The sequence below is a fragment of the Propithecus coquereli genome, unplaced genomic scaffold (genome assembly GCF_000956105.1).
Source record: "Propithecus coquereli isolate 6110/MARCELLA unplaced genomic scaffold, Pcoq_1.0 Scaffold188, whole genome shotgun sequence".
NCBI lineage: Eukaryota > Metazoa > Chordata > Mammalia > Primates > Indriidae > Propithecus > Propithecus coquereli.
Genome location: NW_012143634.1, coordinates 5,539,556 through 5,553,271, shown reverse-complemented (window position 1 = coordinate 5,553,271; position 13,716 = coordinate 5,539,556). Strand labels below are relative to the sequence as shown.

At 36.9% G+C, this 13,716-nt stretch overlaps 1 protein-coding gene across 1 annotated transcript in view; it reads right to left on the bottom strand.

The window, feature by feature from the left end:
• The window catches only part of LOC105809041 (mediator of RNA polymerase II transcription subunit 14), a gene marked incomplete at its 3' end in the record, with an annotated part of 68,994 nt that overhangs the window by 51,323 nt on the left and 3,955 nt on the right, over positions 1–13,716 (bottom strand). Inside the window, exons 2-5 of the mRNA XM_012642800.1 lie at positions 11,533–11,559; positions 8,835–8,940; positions 1,123–1,296; positions 370–499 (exon numbers count right to left, since the gene is read on the bottom strand). Of these exons, the coding sequence (XP_012498254.1) occupies positions 370–499; positions 1,123–1,296; positions 8,835–8,940; positions 11,533–11,559 (437 nt within the window). The remainder of the gene's footprint in view (positions 1–369; positions 500–1,122; positions 1,297–8,834; positions 8,941–11,532; positions 11,560–13,716) is intronic.

The following is a 13,716-nucleotide window of genomic DNA, read 5'->3' as shown; positions in this document are numbered from 1 at the left end:
AGATTGAAGATTCTTTCATAAGTGTTCAAACAATTCAGTGGTCCCCAAATAAGCAGTAGCCAGCTTCCAGGTCATCAAGAACCAAAGGTAACTCTTCTGACATAAATGAATAATACTTTCTTAAGGCTCAACTCTGAGACCTCTTCTCTCCTCCAGCCCCTGGTAATCTCACCCACTCTCAAGCTTCAAATACCAGCACTGCATTTCTAGACACTAAAGAGAAATGATACACTTGACAAGTCATAGATTTGAATATTACCAAAACTGTGAGTCAAAACTTCATGGTATTTCTTTGAATAAAATCCAAAAAGCTATTTAAGAAAATATTCTAACAAATCAATCTTTAAAAAATAAATTTCAGTTACATACCAACTGTAAGATTTGCTAACTGAGGAGGAAGATCCGTGGTTACAAGCCGATGTCTAAGAATCTGATTCAGCTGATGAAGTGTGGCTTGTTTTTCAATTTTTGTAATTGGGTCTGGAGGAATAATTTTATCCTACAAAAAATTTTAAGTTAATTTAAATAACGTACAAAGAAGGATTTTTTTTTGTTTTTATACAAGGTCTTCTTACTTTACCCAAGAAAATCTCAACACTCATTTCTGCAGTCTACATCAAATAATAGTGATCATTACTATCATGTTTTAGAGTACCAATGATTCTACCAGTCATTTAGCTAAGACCATAATGATATTCTTCATGCTCCATTTATGAACCAATTTTATGTTACCAGATGACTTCCACCACTTCTTAAAATATAAAATACAATATAGCACCAAGTCAGTAAACTACCACAACGATAAATTTTTAAAACACTTTCAAAAAGCAACTAGGCATGCGGCCTTATCACATCCGAAATAGACGTTAATTTTGCACACCTGCTTACCCTTGCAAAAAAAAAAAAAAAAAAAAAAAAAAGATTCACCCATTTTGATAACTACTCACATTCTGGCCCCAACGTATTTCAAAAAACACACAATTTTAGTTGTAGAGAAAAAAGCAAACTATATAAACTACTTCTTTTAAAATATTTTTTTGCTGGGCTACTTAATAATATATTAATAACAGAATCAAATGCCAAAGCCTTCAACTTTTTGGAGTACAAGGGCAAAGTACTTACCCTAATGCAGGTTGGCAGCCGTGGGTAAGACCCAGTAGTCAGTACATCAATGGCATATGGGATGGCAAAACTAGGCAGGCGTGCGTGGACCAGAGCATCTCTAGCTAATGAGGCCAGCCGATCAGCAGTGTCCACAAACAGAATGGCTTGCTGATCTAAAAAGCTTGAGATCATCTTTAAAGCAAAGAGTAAATGTATTAATCTTCCTTGAAAACTATCTCCTTTTCACATTAAATAGCATATATTCATTCCAAAGTAAACTTCAAGGAGAATTAATATAGGTTTTACATATTGCAAAATAGTTCTTCAAAAACTCTCTCAGGAATTTGAAGAAAGAATATTTAATATATTTGTATTTGACATTAAAAACAATTTTCTGTCACTTTAAGTAAAAAGCTTTCTAATTCATTTCTCCATTCTTAACATTATACATACCTAATATCAACAATTAGGAAAAGTAAACAGAATAAAAGGCTTTTTACTCTTACAGACTTCTAGAGTTGGTTAGTAATGAAGAAGTTAAAAGCATGGACTCCTGTACCTAGACTGCCTTGGTCTCAATTTTAACTCTGCAACTTACTAGCCCTGTAACCTTGGCAAATAACTTAACCTCTCTGCACCTCAGTTTTTCAACTGTAAAATGGAGATGATAATGATTCCTAACCTCATCAAATTCTCAGGATTAAGAGTTAATGCATATAGCCAATGAAACAGAGTAGAGAACACAGAAATAAATCCACGAACTTACAGTCAACTCATTTTCAACAAAGGCACCAAGAGCATATATTGGGGAAAGGACAGTCTCTTCAACAGACGGTGCTGGGAAAACTGGACATCCACATGAAGAAGAATGAAATTAGATCCCAATCTTTCACCATGTACAAAAATCAACTCAAAATGGATTAAACACTCAAATGTAAGACCTAAAACCGTTAGGGAGACAGGATCTCCAGCTCTTCTCGGGACAAGGGTTGCCTGTTTTGATGCTGTTTTAAGCAATTGCTCCACCTGGGAAGGATAAGGTTGGGCACTCCATTTTGGTGTTGCCCCACCCTGAATCCTATCACGAGCAACTGCTGCATGTGAGGAAGGAGGAATGCTTATCAGTCTAGCAATTCCCCAGCCCAGGCATAAGATTTAGAAAGTGACCTAGAGTAATGTAAGGGTAATTAATATGCCATTAGTTCAAATCTGCACTGCGGTTCACCCCCCACCCAGGTGGGCTTTCTTAGAGGAAACTCTTATATGCAGATGGAATTTTGAGGACACCTGTTGATCATTTGATAACAGCCTACACCTCCAAAGAGCTCGCCTCCAGACTGGGCTAATAAAAGGAAACAATCTGAGAAGTCAGAAGAAAGTGAGTGGGTCAGTGAGTGAGTGAATTGGTCTGTCTCTCCACTCGCGGAGACAGACTCATTTTATTCCACAGTAAAGAGCTGCTCTTGTGAAACTGCTCTCTGCCTGAGGTTACTCTGTTGTATTGGCCTTGCTGGTGATTTTTCCAAGAAAGGAGTCAGAGGACCGGAATAATAGTCTGGACTTGACACTTTGGTGTGTCTGGTCATTCTTTGGCCAAGAGCACACCAAGAACCAAGGGCAGACTCCTGTCCTGACATCTTTGGTGCCAAAATCTGGGATTCTGACAAAACCATGAAACTACAAGAAAACATTGGGAAATGCTATAGGGCACTGGTCTAGGCAAAGACTTTATGGGTAAGACCTCAAAAGCATAGGCAACAAAAGCAAAAATAGACAAATGGGATTACATCAAGCTAAAAAGCTTGTGCATGGAAAAGGAAACAATTAACAAAATGAAGAAACAATTTACAGAATGGGAGAAAATATTTGTAAATTATCCACCTGACAAGGGATTAATAACCAGGATATATAAGGACCTCAAACAAACAGTAAAAAGAATACAAATTCACTTAAAAAATGGGCAAAAGACCTGAAAAGATATTTCTCAGAAGATATACAAGTGGCCAACAGGTATATGAAAAAATACTCAACATCACTAATCATCAGGGAAATGCAAATCAAAACCACAATGAGGAGACCAGGCACAATGGCTCACTCTTATAATACCAGCACTTTAGGAGGCCAAGGAGGGTGGGGATTGCTTGAAGCCAGGAGTTCGGCACCAGTCTGGGCAACATAGTGAGATCCCATCTCTACGAAAAATTTTAAAAATTAGTTAAGCATGGTAGTGCATGCCTGTAGTCCTAGTTACTTGGGAGGCTGAGGCAGGAGGATCACTTGAGCCTGGGAGTTCCAGGTTGCAGTGAGCTATGATTGTGCCACTGCACTCCAGCCTGGGCCACAGAGCAGGACTCTGTCTCTAAAAAAGAAAAAACCACAATGAGATATCATCTCGCCCCAGTTAAAATGGCTATTATCAAAAAGACAAAAACAAATGCTGATTAGGATGTAGAAAATGGGGAACACTCATACACTGTTGGTAGGAATGTAAAGTCATACAGAAGTTATGGAAAATAGTATGGAGGCTCCTCAAAACACTAAAAATAGAACTACCATGTAATCCAGCAATCCTACTGCTTGGGTATATATCCAAAAAAAAGGGTATCAATATATCAAAGAGATATCTGCATGCCCATGTTTATTGCAGCACTATTCATAATAGGTTGATTCCATATCTTAGCTAAGTGTCCATCAATGAATGAGGAAAATGTGGTATATACACAATGGAAAATTAGCCATAAAAAAGAACAATGATAGTTAATAATTTATTGTACATTTCAAAATAACTAGAAGAATTATAATGTTCCCAAAAAAAGAAGAGATAAATGTTTGAGGTGATGGATATCCCAATCACCCTGATTTGATCATTACACATTGTATACATGTATCAAAATATCTCATGTACTCCCAAAATATGCACAACTATATTCATTGGAAAAAAATGAAAAAAAAGTTAATGCATATAAAACCTTTAGAATAGTGCCTGGAACATAGGAAACATTCAAAAATGTTGTCCATTATGAAATATAGGCCAACTTTATGCCCAATACAGAAATCCTTTCCATCACTTTTCTACTCAATGCATTTCATAAGGATGCCTGAACTAGTAGAGATTAGAGAGCTGAAAACCTACCTCCTGGAAACTTTTATCTTCTAGTTCTATTCTAGAACAATAAAGTCTCCTCTCTTATGTCCTTCAAACAGGCTGTCACAGGGGCCAACTTAAACATGCCACCCAGAATTAATACCACATCATACATACACAATGCTCTACATTTTCTTAGTATTTCCACACTTATTTTATTATGATTTTCACAACTCTAGGAAACAGAACTAGATAATTACTATTAATATCACCTTAGAGATGAGAAAATTGAGGATTAGGTTAAGACACTTGCCCAAAGAAAGTCAATAATCAGAGAAGCTGAAACCAAAAAAGGTTTCTTCTAACACTTAAGTTAGACCCCGTATACAGCATAGTCCAGTAGAAATGCTACTTCCTATGACTAGTACAATGGATTTCTATCAATGCTACCAATACTAACTTATTAGCAGCCATGACACTAACATACTCTGAACTGGCTTTTACTCATATTTTACTCATATACAACTTCTGAACTGGCTTTTACTCATATTTAGGCCATCCCAAATCTTCCTTCACTCAGGTCACTATAAAATTGCTTATCACAATAAAGTCCAGGTCAAACAATACCAGATACCTCCCTCCAGCAAGACATGCACTGACCCTATTGCGATGCCACAGTTTATCTAGCCCACACACTCCACCTTAAACATGAGTAATTAATGAAACACTATCTGAACTACTTCACTGAACACAATACACAAGCTTTAGCTACATTCCTTTGACTCAGAAATCTAATTAATAAAGATAAAACTTTAGTTTTGAGTAACGTATTAGTGAATCCATGTAGGTCCCTATGATCACATTCTTTTTTAAGTATTCACATATCAGCTGTTAATATGATTAATAATAATCTCCTCTAGAATTTAACGCTGAATAGACTTTTCTCTAAGGAAGATATACAATTGGGCAATAAGCACATGAAAAGATGTTCAACATCACTACTCATCAGGAAAATGCAAATTAAAACCACAATGAGATACCACTTCACATCTACTAGAATGGCTAGATTCATAGAAAGTGTTGGCATGAATGTGGAGGAATTGGAACTTTCATACATTGCTAGTGGGAATGTAAAATGGTACAGCCACTTTGAAAAACAGACTGGCAGTTCCCTCAAATGATTAAATATACAATTACCATATGACTCAGCCACTCCACTCCTAGGTATATACTCAAGAGAAATAAAAGCATACATTCACACAGAAACTTGGACATGGCTGTTTACAGCAGCTTTATTTATAACAGACAAAAACTGGAAACAACCCAAATGCCTATTAACTAATGAACAGATAAAATGTAGTATTAAAACATACATGTGATTTAGCCATAAAAAGGAATGAAATACTGATACATGCTACAACGTGAATGAACCTTGGAAACATTATGTTAAAAAAAAAAAATGCTAAGTTAAAGAAATCAGTCAAAAAAGAACACAGGTCGGGCATCGTGGCTCATGCCTGTAATCCCAGCACTTTGGCAGGCCAAGTCAGGAGGATCACTTGAGGCCAGGAGCTCGAGGCCAGCCTGGGCAACACAGTGAGACCCCCATATCTACAAAAAGATTTCAAAATTAGCCAGGTGTGATGGTGAGTGCCAGTACTCCCAGCTACTGGGTAGGCTGAGGCAGGAGGATTGCTTGAATCCAGGAATTTGAAGCTATAGTGAGCTATGATTGAGCCACTGCATTCCAGCCTGGGCTACAGAGCACAACCCTGTTTCTAAAAATTAAAAATAAAAAAAAAAAGGAACACATAAGATTCCATTTATATGGAATGTTCAGAATAGGCAAATCTACAGAGACAGAAAGTAGATTAGTGGCTGCTTAGGGCTAAAGGAGAGGTGTGGGGTGATAGTTATATGGGTTTTCTTTTCAAGGTGATTAAAATGTTCTAAAGTTGACTGTGGTGATGGCTGTGCATATCCGTGAATATAGCAAAAACCATTGAATTGCATACTTCAAATGGGTGAATTGTATGGTATTTGAATTGTATCTCAATAAAGCTATTCAAAAAAAAGCTCTAGGAAAATGAGAGATATTTTCTCTTTTCCTTAGACAAAACATTATCCAGACTGTTTTACCATTAGTCAGAGTTCTATAAACTGTGGATTTACACACTCATAATATGTCTGGCATGGCTAAGGACCATTATCTATTAAGAACCTCTAATGAGATTAGTTAAATAATCATTGGGTTGAGAACATAGCATCAATACATAAACGATCCTTTAATTCTACAGTTGACAGACTTTATCCCTGACATAAACACACCTGTACCTACATTCACAAAACAAAAATACTGAAAGTTCAGTATAAGATTTTATTTAGAATATAATTTAAGAATTCAAAAAATGAATAGAAAAATACTATACTATGAATTAGTGAAAGATGAATACAATATGGCTCAATATCAAAACCAAGTGTTTTAAATTCTGCTTGATATTATGTTATTGAATCACAGCTCAGTACTATCAAACACATACTTTAAATACCCATGGTATAACCGGGAATTTAACACCAGATACCTAATTTTTCACTAAAAATTTGAACATTTTTAATGAAATGTTACCCCAAATTAACTAATTAATAAAAAGAAAATGTAGGCTTTTCAGAAATACCATACCATACTTCTTCATTTCAGCCAAAATAGATTCATTAGACCTGGTGCCAAAATTTCCAAAACAATGAAGTGAATTATAAACTTTTGGATTAATAAACTTGGAATAAGTCTGTTTATTAATATTCATTACAAAAACCATTCTTTGAATGACGGTTTACAGTATACAAGACTTTCTGTTTACAAACTTTAATTTCCCAATCATATTGACAGATAATAACACATGAGTAAACAGAAACTTCCCACATGATAAACTTAATACACGGTACAAAATACTCTTCCCCTCAATAAACCTTTGATCGACGTTATATAGAAGGATGATATTAGCTTGTTCCTAGAGACAGAAGATCTGTGGCTGGATGTGTCCTACAGAATTTTTCCAGCCTTGCCACTGGCTTAGCTGCCAGGGCTGCATTAACTTCAATGAAAATCAGTTTTTAAGTTTCGAAAAAAGGAATCTGCATTCTAGAATTTAAAATTCTCAACTTCTTCATAACCTTTTTTCTCCTTTCACTTTGGCAACTGTCACATAAGCTCTATGTCTAATGATAAGATAACCTAGTGAAACAGAGGATAAGCAAATGCAGCTGGCTAAAATTGAGGTGGATGTCAGGAAAATCATGCACAGAAAAACACAATTGTGTTGTAGATTTCTTTCGAAGTGGAATTTTATGGAATAGGCTAGCCCCTATAGATTTCAAATAAAAAATTACCGTATTAACAAAATATTTTCATCTTAGCTTGACAGGGTGCTAAAAATAAATTTATTATGATACCTCTATACTGGGTAGCTACTAATTTTAATGTATCTAGGAAGTCTGATAAACCTAAGAAATTTAAAAAATCACTCAAATATAATTTAACCAACAAAAATTGTTTTTTCTGCTTTAACCTACTAAAACTGATAAAAATTTTAAATGCCATTACACAACTGATAAAAAAGGAATTTGAGCATCAATGTCAAGTTTACTTAGAGAATCTTCTCACTCCCTGCAACTTTCCAAATATAACTGACTGTGGGTAGAAGTTTTACTTGGTCTTGCAGAACTGGGCTCAGAGCTAACCTCAATGAAAGTGGGTAAATGCTCTCATTATTTCAGGACTATTCATTTTATGATAATTACTCTACCCTTTTCAATATAAACTTCATTCTCCTCATTAGAAGAGACTGAAGTAAAACAGGAGTAACTGTGGGCTTCATCTGTTACCACCACATCATACTCCCCGAGTTGTGAGTTCAATGAGCTAACACAAGATCCCTACTGATGTTTTTCCTCCTGAATGCTTCTTGAACATAGCATAAAGCTTTTTTTTTTTTTTTGGGAGATTTTAGCATCTTTGGCACACTTTGCTGCACGTCACTTCTTTGAATTTGAAGAGTGATTTCAAAAGTCAAAAGACTATGAGCTTCTCAAAGGCTAGGACAGTGCCTTATCCAAGTCTCCCTCAGCCGTGCCCTATACTCTGTGCTCAATTGAGGTTTGGAGAATTAGTAAATGAATAAACAAACATAAATGCTGTTATCATCTCTGTGACCTTGAAGCCGCATAACTTCTAGGAACCTTATCATTTCTTCGTCTGTAAAATAGGAAGAAAATACTGATTCTATGATCACACAATTGTCAAGAATCAATAAGCAAAATTTAAGGGAGAACCTTTCAAATTCTAAGGAACCAGACAAATATATAAACTAATCATTTCCCCCCCTTTAGTTCCAGTCTCATATCTAAAGTCTCCTCATGTAATGATGTCTCCAGATAGCTCCTATTCTTCTTTCTGATCAGGTGTCCATAAACAAATACTAAGTTTCCACAGAAATATATTATATATTATCATAAAGAAGTATGATTACTCACATAAGTAATGTCACTCGAAACAAATCGGTAGATATAAAGCTAAAATTAGAAACTATGTCTATTATGGCATTCAAAACATTATTTTATACAAAGTAAAATCAAAAGTTTAACTCACCGCACATTTTTCTACTTTGCCAGCATTATTAGCCCATTTTACTAAAGCCAATAATCGAACGAAGAGTTGGCGTGTCCGGCTAGCAAACTGCACTATTTCTATTTTCCTATAAAATAAAAAAACTCTTAATAAATCAACATTTTAGAAAGAGTATTTCACAATTTATTTCATCTAGGCCAAAAAATAAATCAATCTTTGTTCACAAATACTACAACAAAATGGACCACCTAAAATATTTATCTAAATATGAATTGTCATTTTGTATACCATTGGCATATGCTTTATTTTTCACCTCAGAATAATAAGCCCAATAGAATGTTTTAGCAATGAATCACATTTTTAAATCAGTTTTATATTGTAATAAAAGTTGTTTACTAAAATATACTAAGTTAATGGACACATGGCAGAAGTTAACTGGCTCACGGAGGGGACCAAATTGTTAAGAGCTATGAATTATGAATTTCGTAACTGAAATGAGGAGTAATTTAACTAATAATTAGTAATCCTTTTGGTAAGAGAAGGGAATTAAAATAGATTTTTGCCGAAGCTTGAAACTGTATTGTTTCTATGAAAGCAAGGGCCCATTTCCCATCTGGCAACAGTATGATTTAAAAAATTCCAACTTTTTACCACACTAATTTCAATGACAAACTTAGATACATTAAAAATTATCCAAGCAAAGTTAAAGTATGTTGAGTACTAAAAATAAAAGGTAGACGGTCTGTCCACATCTATTTTTATGCTATACCTACTACTATGCTTTTTCCCAATACTCATTAGTACTTTTATTTATCTACTCCTAAAGCCCCCAAAACAATGTGTTAGCTAGACCTCTCAACTTCATAGCAGCTATAAAACTGATAATCATACCTTTCATAATTTACTTTAAGACAGTGGAAAAAATAATCAACAGGCCAGGACTGCTGCCAAGACCCAGCAGAACACCAATGTCCCTCCAAATGGACTCTGACCTATTTTTTTTGTTGTTGAGACAGAGTCTTGCTCTGTTGCCCAGGCTAGAGTGCCGTGGCGTCAGGCTAGCTCACACCAACCTCAAACTCCTGGGCTCAAGCAATCCTTCTGCCTCAGCCTCCCGAGTAGCTGGGACTACAGGCATGTGCCACCATGCCTGGATAATTTTTTCTATATATTTTTAGTTGTCCAGCTAATTTTTCTATTTTTAGTAGAGACGGGGTCTCACTCTTGCTCAGGCTGGTCTTGAACTCCTGACCTTGAGCGATCCTCCCGCCTCGGCCTCCCAGGGTGCTAGGATTACAGGCGTGAGCCACCACGCCTGGCCGACTCTGACCTATTAATCTTAGTATAGTTGTTCAATGACCTACAGATCCAACCCATAGCTCTGCATGTTGCCAATAACACCACCATGATGCAATGCACCAAAATAAAGTTTTTACTGAAGTACAATTCTGACTGAAGGCTACATAGTCTACCTCCTATTGAGAGGGCATGCAAACAACCTCAAAGCCTTCCTTGAAGACCTGCTGGCAATATTAGTGGTACTACAAAGAGAAGAATCAAGGGCACGATCATGACTCTTTTGCCAGTGTCTTTGAAGGATCATAAGAGAGAAAATAAGCAGAGTATCACGGACAAGACTGAGATACAGAAGAAATACTAAATGTACATTAAGACCTGGCAGCCACCTCAGGGCAAGGAACTTCAGTACTGTCACTCTAACTCACCAACAGCTTACAGAGGATGTGAGGTTTTTGCTTCTCTCTCAGAGCAAACATACTTGTACATTGTTAATTCAGTTTCCTAAATGCACTTCTCTACTAGAATGGAGATGTCCCCTTTTGTAAATTATCATAACATGGTTTGCTGACATCATGCTGTCTCAAGTGATAGGGAGCATGAGTCAGTTTTTAAAGGCCCAGTTTCCCTTTCTACCCCAGAGCAGACGGAACAAACCCTCCCTGACTTATGTTTTCTTCCTTTAAAACTGACCAACCAAACCATAACACAGGTATGCTTCAATTGTCTCTTCCACTTCTACCTTTTTGATCTATCAAAAAGGTCAGATGGGGTTAGCAGTAAAGTGTGGCCACTACTGAATGCTAAACCCTGCCCCTCACCGTGGCTTGGTATTAAAAAAATAAATCAACCAAGGAGCATTAGTGCCACAGATGCAGTCAAGTAGCCTATACTGCGGTCACAATTTAAATCTCCATCACATGATTTCTTTTAAACCTTCATTTATCTTGTTCTTTTAGTCTATGGAAACATACTAGTGTTTAGTTAAGTCTTAAGCCCCGAACTCCAACTGAACTAAAATGTTCTCAACTATAAAACAATAGCAATAGGCAAATGTCAATTCTCTAAACATGCCTAATAGCATCATTGTAGTAAATGGTAAATTAGAAGCCAACTTTCTAAAGCCAGTCTGCTCCTTAGATTTTTCCATTATGGACTGTATCTTCCTATCCCACTCAGGGACTTGACCAGATTAGTCACTCAATAAAGAGAAGGTCTAGAACTGGTCTCACACCAAGTACTGTCAAGAATGAGGAAATTACATTTCCCAGGACTCCCTAAACATATGGTGTGAAAAATCACCCTAGGCTCTTTAGGCCTAGGTTTCCAATCCACAGCCCTATACCACCCATATCCAGACACCCACACCTACACTCATAGATCAATCAATAAAGAGACAGATTTAAGGCTTTTTCACACTCACCTTTCCACATCAGATTTCCTTGGCAGTCTAAGAACAGAAAAAGAAATTGATTAAACATATGACACATATCACCTTCATCGTATGTGATAATTTAGGTTTTTACTTCGACACTATTAAATACCTTAGTGTTTCAGAAAAACTAGGTTTGCGTGGCTAACTACTTTTTATAAGTTTCCAGCAATATGGCTGTAAGAGAAAAACCAACACAGGAACATTTCCCTCCATTTGAAATGCTTCAAAAAGTACTGCATGGACCTCAAACATTTTAAAATCCTAAATATCACATTAGCACACTGTATCATGGAGAGTCACAGAAAATATTCTCTTAAGACCAAAATGGTCACAGATGTAGAAGTGCTACTTGATTGTCAGCCTCCCTGTATGCAATGGATACCTTGCTTCCAAGCAATAATCCCTCCATGCTTTGTTATAGTGGGCAAAACTAGAAGTTAAGCACACAAAAGGGCCAGTGTCAGACAAGGGTTTTATAGTAATTATGGTGTTGCACTGTGGTTAGATGAAAAGATTTGTATTACCTTTTTCATTAATTTTTTTTTTACAGTCTCACTCTGTTGCCCAGGCTGGAGTGCGATGGCACAATCAAAGCTCACTGCAACCTAGAACTCCTGATTCAAGCAATTCTCCTGCCTCAGCCTCCCAAGTAGCTGAGACTACAGGTGCGTGCCACCATGCACAGCTAATTTATGTTTTGTAGAGACAGGGTCTTGCTATGTTGCCCAGGCTGGTCTCAACTCCTGGCCTCAAGTGATCCTTTTGCCTCAGCCTCCTGATGTGCTGGGATTATAGGTGTGAGCCACTATGCCGGGCCTGTATTCCTTTTAAACAGCTCCAATAGGGTTTTGATTTCTTTTTGCTAGTTCTCCAATATTGATAGCCAGCAACCAAATGTCAACTTCTTACCTGATAAATTATACCATCTAACACTCTCACATCCACTGATGTTTAGAAAGGTCCTGATCTGCCTCCTGAATCACCATTCTGTTAATCTCTATCCCATGGTCCAAGATTCAATGGCCTGAACAACTCTCATGCCTACCCCCCATCTATCAGTTCTTGAAGAATACATGCCCAGTCGCTTAGATCTTCCATGTGCCACAGGAACAGAAAAACTATAATAAAACTACTTCCAGAGGTTCAAAGTACAAGGAGGGAAAACTATTAAAATGAGCTCTGGTTTGTAGTCACCTGCTATTCTTAGGGTAGGCAATGGGATGAAAGCTAAAGTTATGATCGGAGTGATAAAGGGAACTAGGTAGGGGCTGGAAGGGCCAGCACACCAAAGGGATAAAACAGAAATTAAGGCCCTATTAAAAGATTGCAAATAAAAACAGCCTCTGACAGGTTCCTTTACATGCCAAAGCTCCTGAGAAGACTCCTTGAGAAGCCACAGCCCTTGTCCTCTCTCTCAAGAGAGAGAATGAGAATGATGGGTCTGGGGGTTGGGGTGGAACTAGAACCTTTATGGGCAGAAAGAACAAGAATCATTGTTCTAGCTCCTTCCACTTGCCCCAGAGACCCTAAAAGGATCATCAAATGTCAGAGGTGGTATCATTTCAGGGACAAAGGGCAGATTTTGCTGCCTGCCTCCCCTTTCCCCTATTCCTCCTAATCTATTTAAAAATCTTTTATGGATAGGAAATCCACCATTTAGGGCAAAAACCCTAAAATGCTAATGTTTGGAAGTAAGGCACAGAAACTTATTTATACTAAAGTGCAATAAGACAAGTTTACATGACTGAGATCCTGGCATTTTCTGATTTTAATTTAAAAAGGTTTTTAAAAAAGAGAAGAACCTAGGTCCCTAAAAAGTCAAGGCAGAGAGTAAACTCTAGGATTCGAGCACACATGTTGGGGGAGAAGGGAGGTAGATAAGCAGAAGGGAAAAAAACCAGAAATCTGGGGCCAAAACCAAACCACCTACAATGACATAGTTTTCGTTTTTACATCCAATGGCTCACAGACAAGCATAAATGTTGCAGAAATAAGTAACCACGTTCCTAAAGACGCTTATAAAGCATACCTACAACATTGGCTCTACATTAACATATTAATCTTTTGACAGTTTCTACCTAGAACAAGGAAAAATACACTATTTAGGAACTTTCCTAGTACGTTCTTAAACTAATTTTGGTTACCACAAATCCAAAGTGAAAAAAGTTATTT